The 19,945-nt window shown below is 40.4% G+C and overlaps 2 protein-coding genes across 9 annotated transcripts in view; one reads left to right on the plus strand and one right to left on the minus strand.

Annotated features, from left to right (window-relative positions):
* MRAP2 (melanocortin 2 receptor accessory protein 2) overlaps positions 1–19,945 on the plus strand; it is a 161,505-nt gene that overhangs the window by 129,776 nt on the left and 11,784 nt on the right. The gene's annotated exons all lie outside the window — the stretch shown is intronic.
* Positions 9,605–19,945, minus strand: part of CEP162 (centrosomal protein 162) — a 103,827-nt gene continuing 93,486 nt past the window's right edge. For 7 of the 8 annotated variants that reach the window (XR_010158092.1, XM_063813246.1, XM_016955943.4 and 4 more), the window contains 2 exons: positions 11,753–11,887; positions 10,256–10,629 (listed from right to left, as the gene is read on the minus strand). Coding sequence is in view for 7 of the 8 variants with exons in the window: in XM_063813246.1 (XP_063669316.1) it covers positions 10,423–10,629; positions 11,753–11,887 (342 nt within the window). In the remaining variant the exon portion in view is untranslated. Of the gene's footprint in view, positions 10,630–11,752; positions 11,888–19,945 lie in introns of all 8 variants that reach the window. The other variant, XM_003311371.6, reaches the window with a different exon arrangement.

A 19,945-nucleotide genomic window follows, 5' to 3' on the forward strand; every position in this document is an offset into this window, starting at 1 on the left:
ATCCTTTGGAGAAGAGGCATTCTGGTTTTTAGAATTTTCAGCTTTTTTGTGCTGATTTCTCCCCATCTTTGTGGATTTATCTACCTTTGCTCTTTGATGTTGGTGACCTTCGGATGGGGTCTCTGCATGGACGTCCTTTCTGTTGATGTTGATCCCATTCCTTTCTGTTTATTTGTTTTCCTTCTAACAGTCAGGCCCACTGAAGGTCTGCTGGAGTTTGTTGGACATCCACTGCAGACCCTGTTTTCCTGGGTATCACCAGCAGAAGCTGCAGAACAGCAAAGATTGCTGCCTGTTCCTTTCTCTGGAAGCTTCATCCCAGAGGGGCACCCGTCAGATGCCAGCCAGAGCTCTCCTGTATGAGGTGTCTGTTGACCCCTGCTGGGAGGTGTCTCCCAGTCAGGATAAACGGGGGTCAGGGACCCCTTAAGGATGCAGTCTGTCTCTTAGCAGAGCTTGAACACTGTGCTGGGAGATCCACAGCTCTCTTCAGAGCTGTCAGGGAGGGACATTTAAGTCTGCTGAAGCTGCACTCATAACTGCCCCTTCCCCCAGGCACTCTGTTCCAGGCAGATGGGTGTTTTATCTATAAGCCCCTGACTGGGGCTACTGCCTTTTTTTCAGAGATGCCCTGCCCAGACAGGAGGAATCTAGAGAGGCAGTCTGGCCACAGTGGCCTTGCTGAGCTGCAGTCGGCTTCACCTAGTTCGAACTTCTCAGCAGCTTTGTTTACACTGTGAGAGTGAAACCTCCTACTCAGGTCTCAGCAATGGTGGACGTCCCTTCACCCACCAAGTTTGAGCGTCCCAGGTTGACCTCAGACTGCTGTGCTGGCAGTGAGAATTTCAAGCCAGTGGAACTTAGCCTGCTGGGCTCCATGGGGGTGGGACTTGCCAAGCCAGACCACTTGGCTCTCTGGCTTCAGCCCCCTTTCTAGGGGAGTGAACGGATCTGTCTTGCTGGTGTTCCGGGCACCACTGGGGTATGGAAAAAAAAACACTCCTGCAGCTAGCTCAGTGTCTGCCCAAATGGCTGCCCAGTTTTGTGCTGGAAACCCAGGGCCCTGATGGTGTAGGCACCGCAGGGAATCTCCTGGTCTGCAGGTCGTGAAGACCATGGGAAAAGTACAACATCTGGGCTGGAGTTCACTGTTCCTCATGTCACAGTCCTTCATGGCTTCCCTTGGGTAGGGGAGAGAATTCCCTGACCCTTTGTGCTTCTTGGGTGAGGTGAAGCCCCACCCTGCTTCAGCTTGCCCTCCATGAGCTGCACCCACTGTCCAACCAGTCCCAGTGAGATGAACCAAGTACCTCAGTTGGAAATGCAGAGATCACCCGCCTTCTGCATCGATCTTGCTGGGAGCTGCAGACCAGAGCTGTTTCTATTTGGCCATCTTGATGGGGTTTTCTAGACTTAAGATCATGTCATCTGCAAACAAAAAAGAGTTTGACTTCCTCTCTTCCTATTTAAATACACTTTATTTCTTTCTCTTGCTGACTGCCCTGGCCAGAACTTCCAGTACTATGTTGAATAGGAGTGGTGAGAGAGGGCATCCTTGTTGATATGGTTTGGGTGTGTCCCCACCCAAATCTCATCTTGAATTGTAGCTCCTACAATTCCCATTTGTTGTGTGAGGGACCTGGTGGGAGGTAATTGGATCATAAGGGCGATACTTTCCAGTGCTGTTATCATGATAGTGAGTAAGTCTCATGAGATCTGATGGTTTTATAAGGGGAAATCCCTTTCGCTGGACTCTCATTGTGTCTTGCCTGCTGCCATGTAAGACATGCCTTTCACCTTCTGCCATGATTGTAAGGCCTCCCCAGCCACGTAGAATTGTGAATCCATTAAACTTCTTTTTCTTCTTAAATTACCCAGTCTCAGGTATGTCTTCATCAGCAGTGTGAGAACAGACTAATACACTTGTCTTATGCCGATTTTCAAGGGGAATGTTTCCAGCTTTTACTCATTCAGTATGATATTGACTTTGGGTTTGTCATTTATGGCTCTTATTATTTTGAGGTATATTCCTTCAATACTTAGTTTTTTGGGTTTTTGACATGAAGCAATGTTAAATTTTATGGAAGGAATTTTCTGCATCTATTGAAATAATCACGTGATTTTTGTGTTCAGTTTTCTTATGTGATGAATCACATTTATTGACTTGTGTATGTTGAACCAGCCTTGCATCCTGGGGATGTAGCCTACTTGATCGTGGTGGATAAGCTTTTTGATGTACTGCTGAATTTGGTTTGCCAGTATTTTGTTGAGAATTTTTGCATTGATGTTCATCAAGGATATTGGCTTGCCGTTTCCTTCCCTTCCCTTCTTCCCTTTTCTTCCCTTCTTCCCTTCCCTTTTTTCTTTCTCTTTTTTCTTCTTTCTTTCTGTTTTTTTTCATGAGATAGAGTCTTGCTCTGTTGCCCAGCCTGGAGTGTAGTGGTGTGATCTCAGCTCACTACAACCTCTGATACCAAGGTTCAAGTGATTCCCCTATCTCAGCTTCCCAAGTAGCTGGTATTACAGGAGAGCACCACCACACCCAGCTAATTTTTGTAATTTTAGTAGAGACAAAGTTTCACCATATTGGCCAGGCTGGTCTTGAACTCCTGAGCACATGTGATCCGTCCACCTTGGCCTCCCAAAGTACTGGGATTACAGGTGTGAGCCACCATGCCCAGCCTGAAGTTTCCTTTTTTTATTTTATCTCTGCTGAGTTTTGGTATCAAGATGATGCCAGCTTCATAGAATGAGTTAGGGAGGAGTATCTCCTTTTTGATTTTTTTCTGAATAGTTTCAGTCAGAATGGTACCATCTCTTCTTTGTACCTCTGGTAGAATTCATATGGTCCTGGGCTTTTTTTTTGGTTGGTAAGCTATTTATTACTACCTCAATTTCAAAATGTGTTATTGTTCTATTCAAGGATTCTATTTCTTTCTGGTTCTCATGTTTGGGGGCTTATCTGTCTTCAATCTTTGAGGTTGCTGACCTTTGGATGTGGGGTGTGTGTGTGTGTGTGTGTGTTGTTGTTGTTCATTTTTAACAGTTTGGCCACTCTCCAGTAGGGCTGCTGCAGTTTGCTGGGGGTCTGCTCCAGATCCTAGTCATCTTGGTTTTTCCAGTACCTGGAGGTATCAGCAGTGAAGGCTGTGAAACAGCAAAGATGGCGGCCTGCCCCTTCCTCTGGAAGCTTCCTCTCAGGGGAATACTGACCTGTTGTTGGGCCGAATGCACCTGTAGGAGGTGGCTGGAGAACCCTATTGGAAGGTTTCACCCAGTTAGGAGGAACGGGATCAGGGACCTTCTTAAATATGCAGTCTAGCTGCATTTTGGTAGAACAGTTGTGCTGTGTTGGGGATCCCTTCATTCCCCAATCGATTGGGCTCTCCAATGCCTGCAGGCTGGACTGGCTGAGACACCCAAACAGCAAAGGTGGCAGCCAGCCTCCCACACCCAGGCATTTCATTCATCCCAGGGAGAAATTAGAACTCTGAAGGCTGTAGAACATGGTGGGGGGGGGGGGGGGTGGCTGGAGGCCCCAGCTGGGAGGATCAGTCCAGTGAGAAAAAATGGATCTGGATCCTGTTTAAAGCAGCATTCTGGCCATGCCTCCACAAAACAGCCATGCTGTGCTGGGAAACCACCTCTGCCCTGGTCTGCTGGGACTCTCCAAAGCCTGCAGGCTGAACAGCACAGTCGTCCAAACACCAAAGGTGGTGTCCCACCCCTCCCCCAGGGCACTCCATCCCAGGGAGAGATCAGAGCTCTTTCTAGAATACTGGCAGGTGAGGGTGGCTGGAGGCCCTGGCTGGGAGGTCCCGCCCCATGAAGAGGAACAGATGAGTCCTTAAAGAAGCAGTCTGACCACATTCTGGCAATGCAGTTGTGCTGCACTGGGGGAACGCTTCCTCAGACTGTTTGGACTTTCTAAAGCCTGCAGGCTGGAAGGGCTGAGTTGACCAAACAGCTAAGGTGGCAGCCCACCCCTTCCCCAGGGGACTCCATCCCTTCTCAGGCAGGCTCTACCCCGTTGCCAGTGGCTGGCTGGAGTTCCAAGCCAGTGTGTCTTATCTTGTGAGAAGCTGTGGAAGTGGGCCTGCAGACTGACGCTGCTCAGAACCCTGGATTCAGCCCTCTTCCTAGGGCTGGATTTTTAGTTTCAGGTCTTAAATATATTTAAGTCTTTAACCTAAGAAGTTAATTTTTATATATGGTGTGAGATAAGGATCCAATTTCATTCTTCTGCATGTGGATATCTAGTGTTCTTGATGCCACTTATTGAAGAGATTATTTTTCTCCATTGTGTGTTCTTGGTACCTTTATTGAAAGTCAATTATTTGTAAAAGTGTGGGTTTACTTTTGGACACTATGTGGTCTCACTGGTCAATGTGTCTGCTTTTGTGATAATATACTGTTTTGATTACTGTAGTTTTGTAGTATATTTTGATGTCAGGCAGTATGATGCCTTGAGCTTTGCTCTTTTTGCTTATGATTGTTTTAGCTACTGAGGTCTTTTGTGGTTCCATATAACTTTTAGGACTTTTTTTTCTATTTCTGTGAAAAATGTTATTGTAATTTTAATAGGAATTTCATTGAATCTACAGATTACATTGGGTAGTCTGGATACTTCAATATTTTTCCAATTTATGAATATGGGATTTCTTCCAATTTGTGTTTTTGTTCAATTTCTTTCACCTAAGTTTTTGTTGTTGTTGTGCAATTATTCAACACTCCCACTTTTAACAGTAGACACCCTGTCAGGCTGGAAGTTTGCTGTAACTCAGCTGACTGCATGATGAGGTCTAGTGTTTATTTTCAGCAATTACAGCCTTGTGGCTCTAAGAGATCAGATTCTCTCTCAGGGCACACTAGAAGCTCTTAAATCATTTATGCATTGCCTGAGCCAGAAATTCAAATCCCTGAGCTCATCCTTTTAAAAATTATGTTGTCCACCAACATTAGGGATAACCAACTGACATAATTATATTCCTTAAGTTTTCCACAAGTTTTGAAAATGTCATACACAGAATCACTAAATTACATGCCTCTTACAAGTGGTTGATCAGGAGTACCCAATCCAGATATTTTGTGTATCACAATAAGCAGTTCATCCCATAGACTATCAGTGTTCCCTGTACTGTTGGAAATAAGACTCCTTAGCACTTGAAGTCCAATCAGATTAGAAAGCAAATTCTAGAAACCCCAAAACCAATGAAAGAAACTCATCCTAAAAGTTCTGTTCCTCTAGAATAACTCCTGGTGCCACAAATCTGTATTAGTCAGGGTTCTTTAGAGATGTAGATAAAGGTTTATCATGGGAATTGGTTGACACATGATGGAAGGGCATAAGTCCCATGATGTGTAATGTGCAAGCTGGAGAAATGAAAGCCAGAGGTGTAGTGCTGTCCAAGTCCAACAGCCTGAGAACCTGGGGGACACTCGTTTAAGTCCTGGAGTCTGAAGGCTAGATAACTTACAATTCTGATGTCCAAAATCAGAAGAAGGGTGTCTTAGCTCCAGAGAGGGCAAATTTGTCTTTCCTCTGCCTTTTTGTTCTATATAGGCCCTCAACCATTTGGATGGTGCCTGTCCACATTGTGTGAGGATGGATCTTCCTTACTTGGTCTACTGATTCAAATGCCAATCTCTTGATCAACAATTCACAGACATACCCAGAAAGAATGCTTTACTAGCTCTCTGGGTATCTCATAATCTAGTGGAGGTGACATCTAAAATTAACCATCACACTAGGAGAAGATAGATCACTTCTGGAGCTTGAATCTTTATAAAAACAGTGAGATGTATCCATCTTCTGTGTTCTCATCCTGGCCCCTAAGTGCAATGATTAAGGAATAGGACGTGGCTCCTGGGTTTTTAGTTGTAACAAATAGCTTTTAGAGTACTTATGGATCTTTATATATAGAACTGAAGACCTGCCATGTATATAGCTTATTTCAAAATAGAATATAGAATCGTCATCAAAATAGGATATACCTTTCCTGAAAGTAATTATATGATGTATGCATGTCCCTGTGTTCCAGAACCAGACATTGCTTGCATTTGGAATGAATGGCCCATAGATAGTCAAAAGGACAAAAGAAAGGATGGGTGCAGCTATACATTAATAGGCTTACAGATAAAAATACACAAAACACACTCAAAAAAATAAATTATTTATAACTTAAAATTTCTTTTACATAAAAAATAGCAAACTGTAATACTTTTACTACCCTCTAGGCATGTGGTTACTGAGCACTTGAAATATGGCTAGTCCAAACTGTGATGTGCTGTAACTGTAAAATGTATTTTGAAGATTTAGTATGACAAAATGCAAAAACTCAATTTTTCTATCAATACTGGTAATATTTAGATAGATTATATAAATTCGTTTCACTTGCTTTTTACCTTTTTTTTAATTTTTTTTTTTTTTACAGGCAGGGTCTTACTCTGTTCCAGGCTGAAGTGCAGTGGTGCAATCATAGCTCACTGCAGCCTTGAACTCCTGGACTCAAGCAGTCCTTCTACCTCAGCCTCCTGAGTAGCTGGGACTACAGGCACATGTCACCACACCTGGCTAATTAAAAAATATTTTTAAGAGATGGGGGCTTTCCTATACCATGGTGTGGTAACTTCCTATACCATGGTGGAATGAAATTAGAAATCAATACCAAAAGGAACTCTCAAAACTGCACAAGCGTGGCCAGGCATGGTGGCTCACACCTGTAATCCAAGCACTTTGGGAGGCCGAGGTGGGCAGATCACCTGAGGTCAGGAGTTCAAGACCAGCCTGGCCAACATGGTGAAACCCCCATCTCTACTAAAAATATAAAATATTAGCTGGGTGTGATGGCGTGCGCCTGTAATCTCAGCTACTTGGAGGCTGAGACAGGAGAATCGCCTAAACCCAGGAGGCAGAGGTTGTAGTGAGCCAAGATTACACCATAGCATTGTGGCCTGGGTGACAGAGCAAGACTCCGTCTCAAAAACAAACAAAAACTGCACAAGTACATAAAAACAAAACAGCTTGCTCCTGAATGACTCCTGGGGAAACAATGAAATTAAGGCAGAAATAAGAAAATTCTTTGAAATAAATGAAAATAGAGACATAACATACCAAAACCTTTGGGATACAGCAAAAGTAATGTTAAGAGGAAAGTTTATAGAGTAAATGCCTACACAAAAAGACAGATCTCAAATTAACAACCTAACATCGCACCTCAAGGACCTAGAAAAACAAGAACAAACTGAGTTCAAATCTAGAAGAAGATAAGAAATTACAAAGATCAAAGCAGAACTAAATGAGACCAAAAAATGATAGAGGATCAATACACAAAAAGTTGGTTCATTGAAAGAGTAAACCAAATTGACAGCTAGATTAACCAATAATGAGTAAATAAATCAAATCGGTAATAAAACATCTTCCAAAACAACAAAAAGCCCAGGATCAGATGGATTCACAGCGAAATTCTACCAGACATACAAAGAGCTAGTATCAATCTTATTGAAACTATTCCAAAAAAACTGAAGAGGAAGGATGCCTCCCAAACTCATTCTATAAGTACAGTTTCACCCTGATACCAACAATCAGTGAAGGATACAAGAAAAAAAGAGAACTGCAGGCCAGTCTTCCTGATGAACATAGATGTGAAAATCCTCAGCAAAATACTAGCAAACCAAACCAAATCCAACAGCACATCCAAAAAAAAAAAAAAAAAAAAAAAGCATCATGATCAAGTGGGCTTTATTCTAGGTATGTAAGGATGGTTCAACATACAGAAATCAATAAATGTGATTCACCACATAAACAACAGAACAAAAACTACATGATCATCTCAATAGATGCAGAGACAAACACTAGATAAAATCTAATATCCCTTCATGATGAACACCCTCAACAAACTAGGCTTTGAAGGAACATACCTCCAATAATAAAAGCCATATATTACAAACCTACAGCCAATATCATACTGCATGGGTTAAAGTTGAAAGCATTTCCCTAAGAACTGGAAAAAAGACGAGAATGTGCACTCTCACCACGTCTATTCAATACAGTATTGGCAGTCCTAGCCAGAGAAATCAGACGAGAAAGAGGTAAAAGACATCCAAATTGGAAAAGACAAAGTCAAATAATCTGTTTTGCTGATGACACGATTGTATAACTAGAAAACCCTAAAGACTCCTCCAGAAGGCTCGTAGACTTGATAAGTGAGTTCAGTAAAGTTTCAGGATACAAAATCAATATACAAAACCCAGTGGAATCTCTATACACCAATAACATTCAAGCTGAGAACAAAATTAAGAACTCAATCCCATTTACAATAGCTACACACACACACATGCACACACACAGCACCTAGGAATACATTTAACCAAGGAGGTAAAAAAGAACTACAAAACACAGAAGAAACTGCAGATGACACAAGCAAACGGAAATACATCCCATGCTTATGAACTGAATAACCAATATGATTGTTTTAAATGATCATATTGCCCAAAGCAATCTACAGATTTGATGTAATTCCTATTAATTACCATCATTTTTTCACAGAACTGGGAAAAACAATCCTAAAATTCATATTGAACCCCCAACTCCAAAAAAAAAAAAAAAAAAAAAAAAAAGCCTAAATAGCCAAAGCACTCCTAAGCAAAAAGAACAAATACAGAGGCATCACATTGCTTGACTTCAAGGCTATAGTAACTAAAACAGCATGGTAGTGGTACAAAAATACACACAGATCAATGGAACAGAATAGAGAACTCAGAAATAAAGCCACATACTTACAACTAACTGATCTCTGACAAAGTCAACAAAAATATACACTGGGGAAAGGACACCCTACTCAATAAATGGTGCTGGGAAAACTGATTTGCCATATACAGAAGAAATAAACTAGACCCTTACCTCTCATCATATACAAAAATTAATGCAAGATGGATTAAAGACCTAAACGTAAGACTTAAAAGTATTAAAATGCTAGAAGAAAACCTAGGAAAAACTCTTCAGAATGTTGGCCTCAGCAAAAAATTCACAATGAAGACCTTAAAAGCAAATGAACAAAACCAAAAATAGATAAATGGAACTGAATTAAAATTAAAGGCTTCTGCACAGCAAAATAATCAACTAAATAAACAGATAACCTACATAATGGGGGAAAATATATGCAAGTTATTTCTCTGAGATAGGACTAATATTCATCAGGTACAAGGAACTAAAACAATAAGAAAAACCCCAAACAATCCCGTTACAAACTGGGAGAAGAACATGAACAGACATTTGTCAACAGAAATACAACTGACCAACAAACACGTGAAAAAATGGCCAACGTCACTAATCATTACAGAAGTACAAAAACCACACTGAGATACCAACTTATACCAGTCACAACGGTTATTATTAAAAAGTTGTCAAACAACAGATGATGGTGTCAATGTGTAGAAAAGGGAACATGAATACTCTCTTGGTGGGAATGTAAATTAATTCAGCCTCTATGGAAAGCAGGATAGAGATTTCTCAAAGAACTAAAAATAGAACTACCATTCAACCCAGCAATCTCATTACTGGGAATCTACCCAAAGGAACAGAAATCATTATATAAAAAAGATATCTGTACATGTATGTTTATTGCAGCAATATTTACAATAGCAAATTCATGGAACCAACCTAAGTATCTACCAACAATTGACTGGATAAAGAAAATGTGAGATATATATAGAGAGAGATATATAAATGGAGTATTATGCAACTATAAAAAAGAATGAAATCATGTCATTTGCAGCAACATGGATAGAGCTGGAGGCCATTATCCTATGTGAACTAAATCAGACGTAAAAAATAAAATATTGCATATATTCTCACTTAAAAGTAGGAGCTAAACAATGGGTACATACAGACATAAAGATGGAGATAACAGACACTGGGGACTCCAATAGGGGAAAGAGTGTGAGCGGCAGTAAGTGTTGAAAAATTACCTGTTGGGTACAGTGTTTAATATTTGGATGATGGGTACACTAGAAGCCCAATTCCCACCATTATTCAATACACCCATGTTACAACAAGCACATGTACCCCCTGGATCTAAAATAAAAATTTTAAAAACCTCACATTATCAATAAAAATGTGGCGGAGTATGTTCAATTTTCTTTTCTTTCTATTTCTAGCATACAAGTGAGACCTTCTCTGCTATAAAGGAAACTGTCCATAAATCACTTAAAATGAGACTGGTTAATGATTTTTAGTAAAATACACCATTATATGTTTTTTTTCTTATTGGTTAAAGGCAATTTATTTTGAAATGTTGCTTTGGTTGTTTGCTTTCTGGAAACATATTGGAACACTTGTTTTTCATAAGCTGTCCTGACAGTGGCACAATCCCATCCATCTTCAGGCCTTTTAATAAGGTCATTATGAAATCTGAATTTCTATTAATACTCTGGTGCATTCATTTCATCTGCAAAAGCAACTGGCACAACCACTCCTTGCCGGTGCAGCTCTCGGAGAACATCTAATATTGAGTCTAGTTCTGTGCGGAACTTCTCCAGCTCACGATTCTTTAACTGTGCCAGTCTTTTCCATTTTTCAACTTCTTTGTTTTGCTCAGTTTCTACTACTTGGTGTGTTTGCTGTATTATCTGCAAATACAAAAATTCCACATTGCTGTTATAGTTCATAGTGGTGGGTGAGGAACATTTAACAATCTTAAAGTAGGCAAACCTGGGGTTTCTTTGGGGAACTCAGGTAAATCATAATGCTCTGCGTGGATGCAACATTTTCTGTCTTCAAGGAGTATATACATCCCAACTGTGTTAGGGACTAAATGTTTGTGTCCCCCTCAAATTCATATGTTGAATTTCCTAACCCTTAATGTGACTGTATGTGGAGTAAGGAAATAATGAATGTTAAATGAGATCATAAGGGTGGGGACTTGATTTGATAAGAACTAGTGTTTTCACCACTAGAGACACCGAAGAGATCATCACCAGAAGAGACACCAAAGTGATCTCTCGCCCCTCTTCCTCTCCTCTGCACACATGGTACTGAGGAAAGATCATGTTAAAATGAGAAAAAGATCATGTTAAAATGAGAAAAAAGGTGGCTATCTGCAAGCTGGAAAGAGAGCCCTCACCAGAAACCTAACTGACCAAAACCTCAATCTGGGACTTCTGGCCTACAGAACTGTGAGAAGATAAATTTTTCCTGTTTAGCCACCCAATTTATGATATTTTGTTATGTCAGCCCAAGCAGACTAATACACTGTTCAAACCAAGTTAAATTTCAGCACCAAGGCAAGTGCCTAAAAACACATCATGCCCTTACATCTGCTATTTTTAACTTCTATTAATTTATCTGTTTATAATTAAGTATAGTAATATTACTAGTGCTAGCTATATATTTTAAATAATCATATTAAAACAATTTATTTCTTATAAACATTTGCTGAAATGACTTGAATATGGAACACCATGCCTTGTTCCCAGGGTAAGATGTGTAAGTTTTTAGGAATCCATCAATAATTAAGAACATGATACAAGTTTTTGCTTTTTTTCCAGATATAAGGATACCAATCTTCAAGCACTTGAGATATAAAGTCTCATTTTCTGGTAAAAGTTATAAATTTATTAAATTTTTAACAAGATCAAAATACACTGGAAACACTTTAAGTGGTAATTTTTGCTAGGGATGACAAAACTATAGCAAATTAAAGGCACTTAAAAGTAAAGACCTATATAAATATGTAAATGTGATTTACTTTACCTGTTGAAGTTCCTGTTCTCTTTGTGCATGTCTCATTTCCATCTGCTTAATTTTCTTTTCTAAGCCCACGAAATGTTTCATCTCTGGTGTATGGTTTTCTTTGGCTTCTCTCAATTCTTCTAAGAGTTTTGTAATCTAAAATTGACATATGAAGCAAATGAAAAACTATAATCACAAGAATTTAACAGGTAATCTTGAAAATCAGAATATTTGTATAAAATTTCTCTATATAAGTAAGAGGCACCTTGGATTGTTAGAGTAATTAATAGCTTTCATTCTCTATATCCAGAAAGTAAAGGTTCATCCTAACTCTGAGTTGACCTCACATTCTAAGAGGTTCCGGATGAATGGACCATCTTCTACCTCCCAAGTATGGCAGTCTGGTAAAGGAGCTGAAAATGAAGTTGGCACTTTCTTTAATGCATTAAGTTTCACTACAAGGTATTTGTTAGTAAGATGGTTACTTTCAGAATTTAAAAAAGTACATTTAAAGCACTCAACATAGTACAGTGCCCCATGCACAGAAAGAGTTCAATGAATATGTATTTTTCTTCTGTTAACTCCCTATAATTCTATTTGTAATTCTCTATGGCCCTTATCACTTTATAATTTGTAGTAGTTCATTCCACAAATAAATGTATATATATAAAGTAGAGATAATGAAGTACTGAGCCCTTTCTGTGTTGACTGCTGTCTTAGGACCTGGGGATCCAGAGATTAAAGACACAGACCCCATCCTCACAGAGTGTAGTGCAGTGCCTTCATATTGAGCTTGGGAAAACAATTAATTGTATCTTCTTTATTCCATATACTCATGAAAAGAAATTCCAACAAGAATCAGATTTTGCTAATTGTTTACATCAAAAGGCAACAAAAACCAAATGAAAATGGATAGAATTAACAATAACTCTTGTTTTCTATGAAAACACCTATTAATAACAATAATACTAATAATACTAAAAAATCCCAGGATCTTACCTACATTAGTTGAAAAACATGCAAAGATACAAGCAAATTAAATCAGAGGCAATCTATTTTAAATGTGGAGCATCCCTGATGATATCATCATCGAACAAAGAACTATGCAGACTATAATTGGGATGGTTTGCAGAGAGCTCAGGGAGAGGCCTCACAGAACATGCTGTGGTGATGAGTGTTGGTTGGGCATAAAAACTGTATGTGTTAAAATAATGATTATTATAATTATTTTTTAAAAAACTAATGACTAAGAAAGCTGATAAAGGCATAGTCATACACAGAATGGTCAATTATTATTTCAATTCCTGTAACCTTTTTAATGGTTGAAAAATGATTTTGAGTAATATTTCCAGCTGTTACTATCTTGTGATACACCTGTTCCTGGTACACCAGTTAGGAAGCTCTGGTTTTCTGAATGAAGCAGTCAAGTGAATGAGAATTCTAATATTGTGTGCTATGATAAAGGGATGGCCAATGAGTAGTGAGATAAGTGAGAACACCTAACTTGAAGAGAAGACGGGCCACAGAGAATTCCTAAGGTGGCTGTGTTTGAATTGAGTCTTAAAGGGTAAGTAGTAGTCAGTCATTACATTATGATGTGCTAGGCATTAGGCTGAGCACTTTACAGATGTTGTCTCATTTTTTTATTAAGCCTTATATATGTTTACTGTATGACTCCTCACATAAAATGTAAGCTTCATAAGAGCAAAGATTTTTGTCTTTGTTCTCCTCACTATTCCTAGCACCCAGAGCTGCCCATGGCAGAGAGGTAGGTGTTTAACAATTATTCATGAATTAATTAGTCCATTCACCTTTCGATGATTAAACATTCATTGGTAAATCACATAAACTTAGAAATCTGGTTTTAGACAAATAGAGAAAATTTCCTTTTAATTGCACCTACCTAAAAGAACCTTTAAGAATATAATCAAAACTGAATATGTACATATATTTTAAAAATCCTTGCATTTTAATGAATTATCCTCTAGAGATAACTGAATACTTAATAAGCAAACATGTATTTAAAAAATACTTCCTGCTATGTACACATTATTTAAAAAAACTGGAAACAACCTGCATGCCAACAATAGGGGATTTGTGAAATAAATTAGTAATGATTAATAAGAGCCTGAGACCTAGAGTCAGAGGCAATAGGTTCTAACGGTGGCACTTCTATATGGTGGTCGTTAAGCCACCATATAGAAGTTATTTCACTTTCCTTAGCATCAATATCTTCATCTAAAATGGGAATAATAGTAGTAACTACTCTTTTGGTTGTGATGAGAATCAAATAAGGTATATAAAACACTTTTCACAGTTCCTAGTAAACATTAAACTTTTTTTTTTAAGTTATACTTCGTTCTGGGGTACATGTGCAGAACGTGCAGTTTAGTTACATAGGTATACACGTGCCATGATGGTTTGCTGCACCCATCAACCCGTCATCTACATTAGGTATTTCTCCTAATGCTATCCCTCCCCTAACCCCCAACCCCCCGACAGGCCCCGGTGTGTGATGTTCCCCTCCTATGTCACTGTGTTCTCATTGTTCAACTTCCACTTATGAGTGAGAACATGCGGTGTTTGGTTTTCTGTTCTTGCCTTAGTTTGCTGAGAATGGTTTCCAGCTTCATCCATGTTCCTGCAAAGGACATGACCTCATTCTTTTTTATGACTACATAGTATTCCATGGTGTATATGTGCCACATTGTCTTTATCCAATCTATCATTGATGGGCATTTGGGTTGGTTCCAAGTCTTTGCTATTGTGAATAGTGCCACAATAAACATATGTGTGCATGTGTCTTAATAGTAGAATGATTTATAATCCTTTGGGTATATACCCAGTAATGGGATGGCTGGGTCAAATGGTATTTCTAGTTCTAGATCCTTGAGGAGTCGCCACGCTGTCTCCCACAATGGTTGAACTAATTTACACTCCCACCAACAGTGTAAAAGCATTCCTATTTCTCCGCATCCTCTCCAGCATCTGTTTCCTGACTTTTTAATGATCGCCATTCTAACTGGCATGAGATGGTATCTCATTGTGGTTTTGATTTGCATTTCTCTAATGACCAGTGATGAGCTTTTTTTCATATGTTTGTTGACTGCATAAATGTCTTCTTTTGAAAACTGTCTGTCCATATCCTTTGCCCACTTTTTGATGGGGTTTTTTTTTTCTTGTAAATTTGTTTAAGTTCTTTATAGATTCTGGATATTAGCCCTTTGTCAGATGGATAGATTGCAAAAATTTTCTGCCATTCTGTAGGGTGCCTGTTCACTCCGGTTAGTTTCTTTTGCTGTGCAGAAGCTGTTTAGTTTAATTAGATCCCATTTGTCAATTTTGGCTTTTGTTGCCACTGCTTTTGGTGTTTTAGTCATGAAGACTTTGCCCATATTGATTTTGGACTGAGATGATGGGGTTTTCTAAATATACAATTATGTCATCTGCAAACAGACACACTTTGACTTCCTCTCTTCCTATGTGACTACCCTTTATTTCTTTTTCTTGCCTGATTGTTCTGGCCAGAACTTCCAATACTAAGTTGAATTGAATAGGAGTGGTGAGAGAGGGCATCCTTGTCCTGTGCTGGTCTTCAAAGGGAATGCTTCCAGTTTTTGCCCATTCAGCATGATATTGGCTGTGGGTTTGTCATAAATAGCTATTATTTTGTAATACGTTCCATCAATACCTAGTTTGTTGAGAGTTTTTAGCATGAACGGCTGTTGAATTTTGTCGAAGGCCTCTTCTGCATCTATAGAGATAATCATATGGTTTTTGTCCTTGGTTTTGTTTATGTGATGGATTATGTTTATTGATTTGCGTATGGTGAACCAGACTTGCATCTCAGGGATGAAGCTGACTTGATCATGGTGGATAAGCTTTTTGATGTGCTGCTGGATTTGGATTGCCAGTATTTTATTGAGGATTTTTGCATTGATGTTCATCAGGGATACTGGCCTGAAATTTTCTTTTTTTGTTGTGTTTCTGCCAGGTTTTGGTATCAGGATGATGCTGGCCTCATAAATTGAGTTAGGGAGGAGTCCCTCTTTTTCTATTGTGTGGAATAGTTTCAGAAGGATTGGTACCAGCTCCTCTCTGTACCTCTGGTAGAATTCGGCTGTGCACCCATCCAGTCCTGGACTTTTTTTGGTTGGTAGGCTATTTATTAATTACTCCCTCAATTTCAGAACTTGTTATTGGTCTATTCAGGGATTCGACTTCTTCCTCGTTTAGACTTGGGAGGGTGTATGTGTCCAGGAATTTTTCCATTTCTTCTAGATTTTCTAGTTTATTTGCATAGAGGTGTTTATAGTATTCTCTCATGGTAGTGTGTATTTCTGTGGGATCGGTGGTGATATCCCCTTTATCATTTTTTATTGCGTCTATTTGATTCTTCTCTCTTCTCTTCTTTATTAATTTGGCTAGTGGTCTATTTTGTTGATCTTTTCAAAAAACCAGCTCCTGAATTCACTGATTTTTTTTGAAAGGTTTCTTGTGTCTCTATCTCCTTTAGCTCTGCTCTGATCTTAGTTATTTCTTGTCTTCTGCTAGCTTTTGAATTTGTTTGCTCTTGCTTCTCTAGTTCTATTAATTGTGATGTTAGGGTGTTGATTTTAGATCTTTCCTGCTTCCTCTTGTGGGCATTTAGTGCTATAAATTTCCCTCTACACACTGCTTTAAATGTGTCCCAGAGATTCTGGTACGTCATGTCTTTGTTCTCATTGGTTTCAAAGAGCTTATTTATTTCTGCCTTCATTTCATTATTTATCCAGTAGTCCTTCAGGAGCAGTGGTTCAGTTTCCATGTAGTTGTGCGGTTTTGAGTGAGTTTTTTAATCCTGAGTTCCAATTTGACTGCACTGTGGTCTGAGAGACTGTTTGTTATGATTTCCATTCTTTTGCATTTGCTGAGGAGTGTTTTACTTCCAATTATGTGGTCAATTTTAAAATAAGTGTGATGTGGTGCTGAGAAGAATTCTGTTGATTTGGGGTGGAGAGTTCTGTAGATGTTTATTAGGTCTGCTTGGTGCAGAGCTGAGTTCAAGTCCTGAATATCCTTGTTAACTTTCTGTCTCGTTGATCTGTCTAATGTTGACAGTGGGGTGTTAAAGTCTCCCATTATTATTGTGTGGGAGTCTGGGTCTCTTTGTAGGTCTCTAAGGACTTGCTTTATGAATCTGGGTGCTCCTGCATTGGGTGCATATATATTTAGGATAGTTAGCTCTTCTTGTTGAATTGATCCCTTTACCATTATGGTCTTCTTTGTCTCTTTTGATCTTTGTTGGTTTAAAGTCTTTTTTATCAGAGACTAGGATTGCAACCGCTGCTTTTTTTTTGTTTTCCATTTGCTTGGTAGATCTTCCTCCATCCCTTTATCTTGAGCCTATGTGTGTCTCCACATGAGATGGGTCTCCTGAATACAGCACACTGATGGGTTTTGACTCTTTATCCAGTTTTCCAGTCTGTGTCTTTTAATTGGAGCATTTAGCCTATTTACATTTAAGGTTAATATTGTTATGTGTGAATTTGATCCTGTCATTGTGATGTTAGCTGGTTATTTTGCTCATTAGTTGGTGCAGTTTCTTCCTAGCACTGATGGTCTTTACAATTTGGCATGTTTTAGCAGTGGCTGGTACCAGTCCTTCCTTTCCACGTTTAGTGCTTCCTTCAGGAGCTCTTGTAAGGCAGGCCTGGTGGTGACAAAATCTCTCAGCACTTGCTTGTCTGTAAAGGATTTTATTTCTCCTTCACTTATGAAGCTTAGTTTGGCTGGATATGAAATTCTGGGTTGAAAATTCTTTTCTTTAAGAATGTTGAATGTTGGCCCCTACTCTCTTCTGGCTTGTAGAGTTTCTGCTGAGAGATCTGCTGTTAGTCTGATGGGCTTCCCTTTGTGGGTAAGCTGACCTTTCATTCTGGCTGCCTTTAACATTTTTTTCCTTCATTTCAACTTTGGAGAATCTGACAATTATGTGTCTTGGAGTTGCTCTTCTTGAGGAGTATCTTTGTGGTGTTCTCTGTATTTCCTGAATTTGAATGTTGTTCTGCCTTGCTAGGTTGGGGAAGTTCTCCTGCATAGTATCCTGAAGAGTGTTTTCCAACTTGGTTCCATTCTCCCCGTCACTTTCAGGTACACCAATCAGACATAGATTTGGTCTTTTCACATAGTCCCATATTTTTTGGAGGCTTTGTTCATTTCTTTTTACTCTTTTTTCTCTAAACTTCTCTTCTCACTTCATTTCATTCATTTGATCTTTAATCACTGATACCCTTTCTTCCACTTGATCGAATTGGCTACTGAAGCTTGTGCATACGTCACATGGTTCTCGTGCCATGGTTTTCAGCTCCATCAGGTGATTTAAGGTCTTCTCTATGCTGTTTATTTTAGCTAGCCATTCGTCTACTCTTTTTTCAAGGTTTTTAGCTCCTTTGCGATGGTTTCAAACATCCTCCTTTACCTCGGAGAAGTTTGTTATTACTGATCTTCTGAGGCCTACTTCTGTCAACTCGCCAAAGTCATTCTTGGTCCAGCTTTATTCCATTGCTGGCAAGGAGCTGTGTTCCTTTGGAGGAGAAGAGGCACTCTGATTTTTGGAATTTTCAGCTTTTCTGCTCTGTTTTCTCCCCATCTTTGTGGTTTTATCTACCTTTGGTCTTTGATGATGGTGACCTAGATATGGGGTTTTGGTGTGTATGTCCTTTATGTTTGTTAGTTTTCCTTCTAACCATCAGGACCCTCAGCTGCAGGTCTGTTGGGAGTTTGCTTGAGGTCCACTCCAGACACTGTTTGCCTGGGTATCACCAGCAGAGGCTGCAGAACAGCAAATATTGCAGAACAGCAAATGTTGCTGCCTGATCCTTCCTCTGGGAGCTTTGTCTCAGAGGGGCACCCGGCTGTATGAGGTGTCAGTCGGCCCCTATTGGGAGGTGTCTCCCAGTTAGGCTACTCAAGTGTCAGGGACCCACTTGAGGAGGCAGTCTGTCTGTTCTCAGATCTCAAACTCCATGCTGGGAGAACCACTACTCTCTTCAAAGCTGTCAGATAGGGACGTTTAAGTCTGCAGAAGTTTCTGCTGCCTTTTGTTTGGCTATGCCCTGCCCCCAGAGGTGGAGTCTATAGAGGCAGGCAGGCCGGCCTCCTTGAGTTGCGGTGGGCTCCACCCAGTTTGAGCTTCCCGGCCACTTTGTTTACCTACTCAAGCCTCAGCAACGGTGGATGCCCCTCCCCCAGCCTCGCTGCTGCCTTGCAGTTCAATCTCGGACTGCTGTGCTAGCAGTGAGCAAGGCTCTGTGGGCATGGGACCCTCTGAGCCAGGCGCGGGATATAATGTCCTGGTGTGCTGTTTGCTAAGACCATTGGAAAAGCACAGTATTAGGGTGGGAGTGTCCCGATTTTCCAGGTACCGTCTATCACAGCTTCCCTTGGCTAGGAAAGGGAATTCCCAGACCCCTTGCGCTTCCTGGGTGAGGTGATGCCCTGCCCTGCTTCGGCTCACACTCCCTTGGGCTGCACCCACTGTCCAACAAGCCCCAGTGAGATGAACCCGGTACCTCAGTTGGAAGTTCAGAAATCACCCATCTTATGAGTTGCTCATGCTAGGAGCTGTAGACTGGAGCTGTTCCTCTTTGGCCATCTTGCATTTCAGATGGGGTTTTTTTCTATAAGACCCTGACTGGGGCTGCTGCCTTTAAGAGATGCCCTGCCCAGAGAGGAGGAATCTAGAGAGGCATTCCGGCTATGGCGGCTTTGCCAAGCTGCAGTGGGCTCTGCCCAGTTCGAACTTCCTGTAGGCTTTGTTTATGCTATGAGGGGAAAACTGCTTACTCAAGCCTCAGTAATGGTGGATGCCACTCCCCCCACCAAGCTTGAGCGTCCCAGGTCACTTCAGACAGCTATGCTGGCAGTGAGAATTTCAAGCCAGTGGATCTTAGCTTGCTGGGCTCTGTGGGGGTGGGAATCTGCTGAGCTAGTCCACTTGGCTCCCTGGCTTCAACCCTCTTTCCAGGGGTGTCTTGCTGGCATTCCAGGCGCCACTGTGGTATGAAAAAAAACTCCTGCAGCTAGCTCAGTGTCTGCCCAAACGGCCGCCCAGTTTTGTGCTTGAAACCCAGGGCCCTGGTGGCGTAGGCACCCAAGTGAATCTTCTGGTGTGTGCATTGCGAAGACCTTGGGAAAAGCATAGTAACTGGGCTGGAGTGCACCGTTCCTCAT

This window comes from Pan troglodytes, chromosome 5 (assembly GCF_028858775.2).
Source record: "Pan troglodytes isolate AG18354 chromosome 5, NHGRI_mPanTro3-v2.0_pri, whole genome shotgun sequence".
Taxonomy (NCBI): domain Eukaryota; kingdom Metazoa; phylum Chordata; class Mammalia; order Primates; family Hominidae; genus Pan; species Pan troglodytes.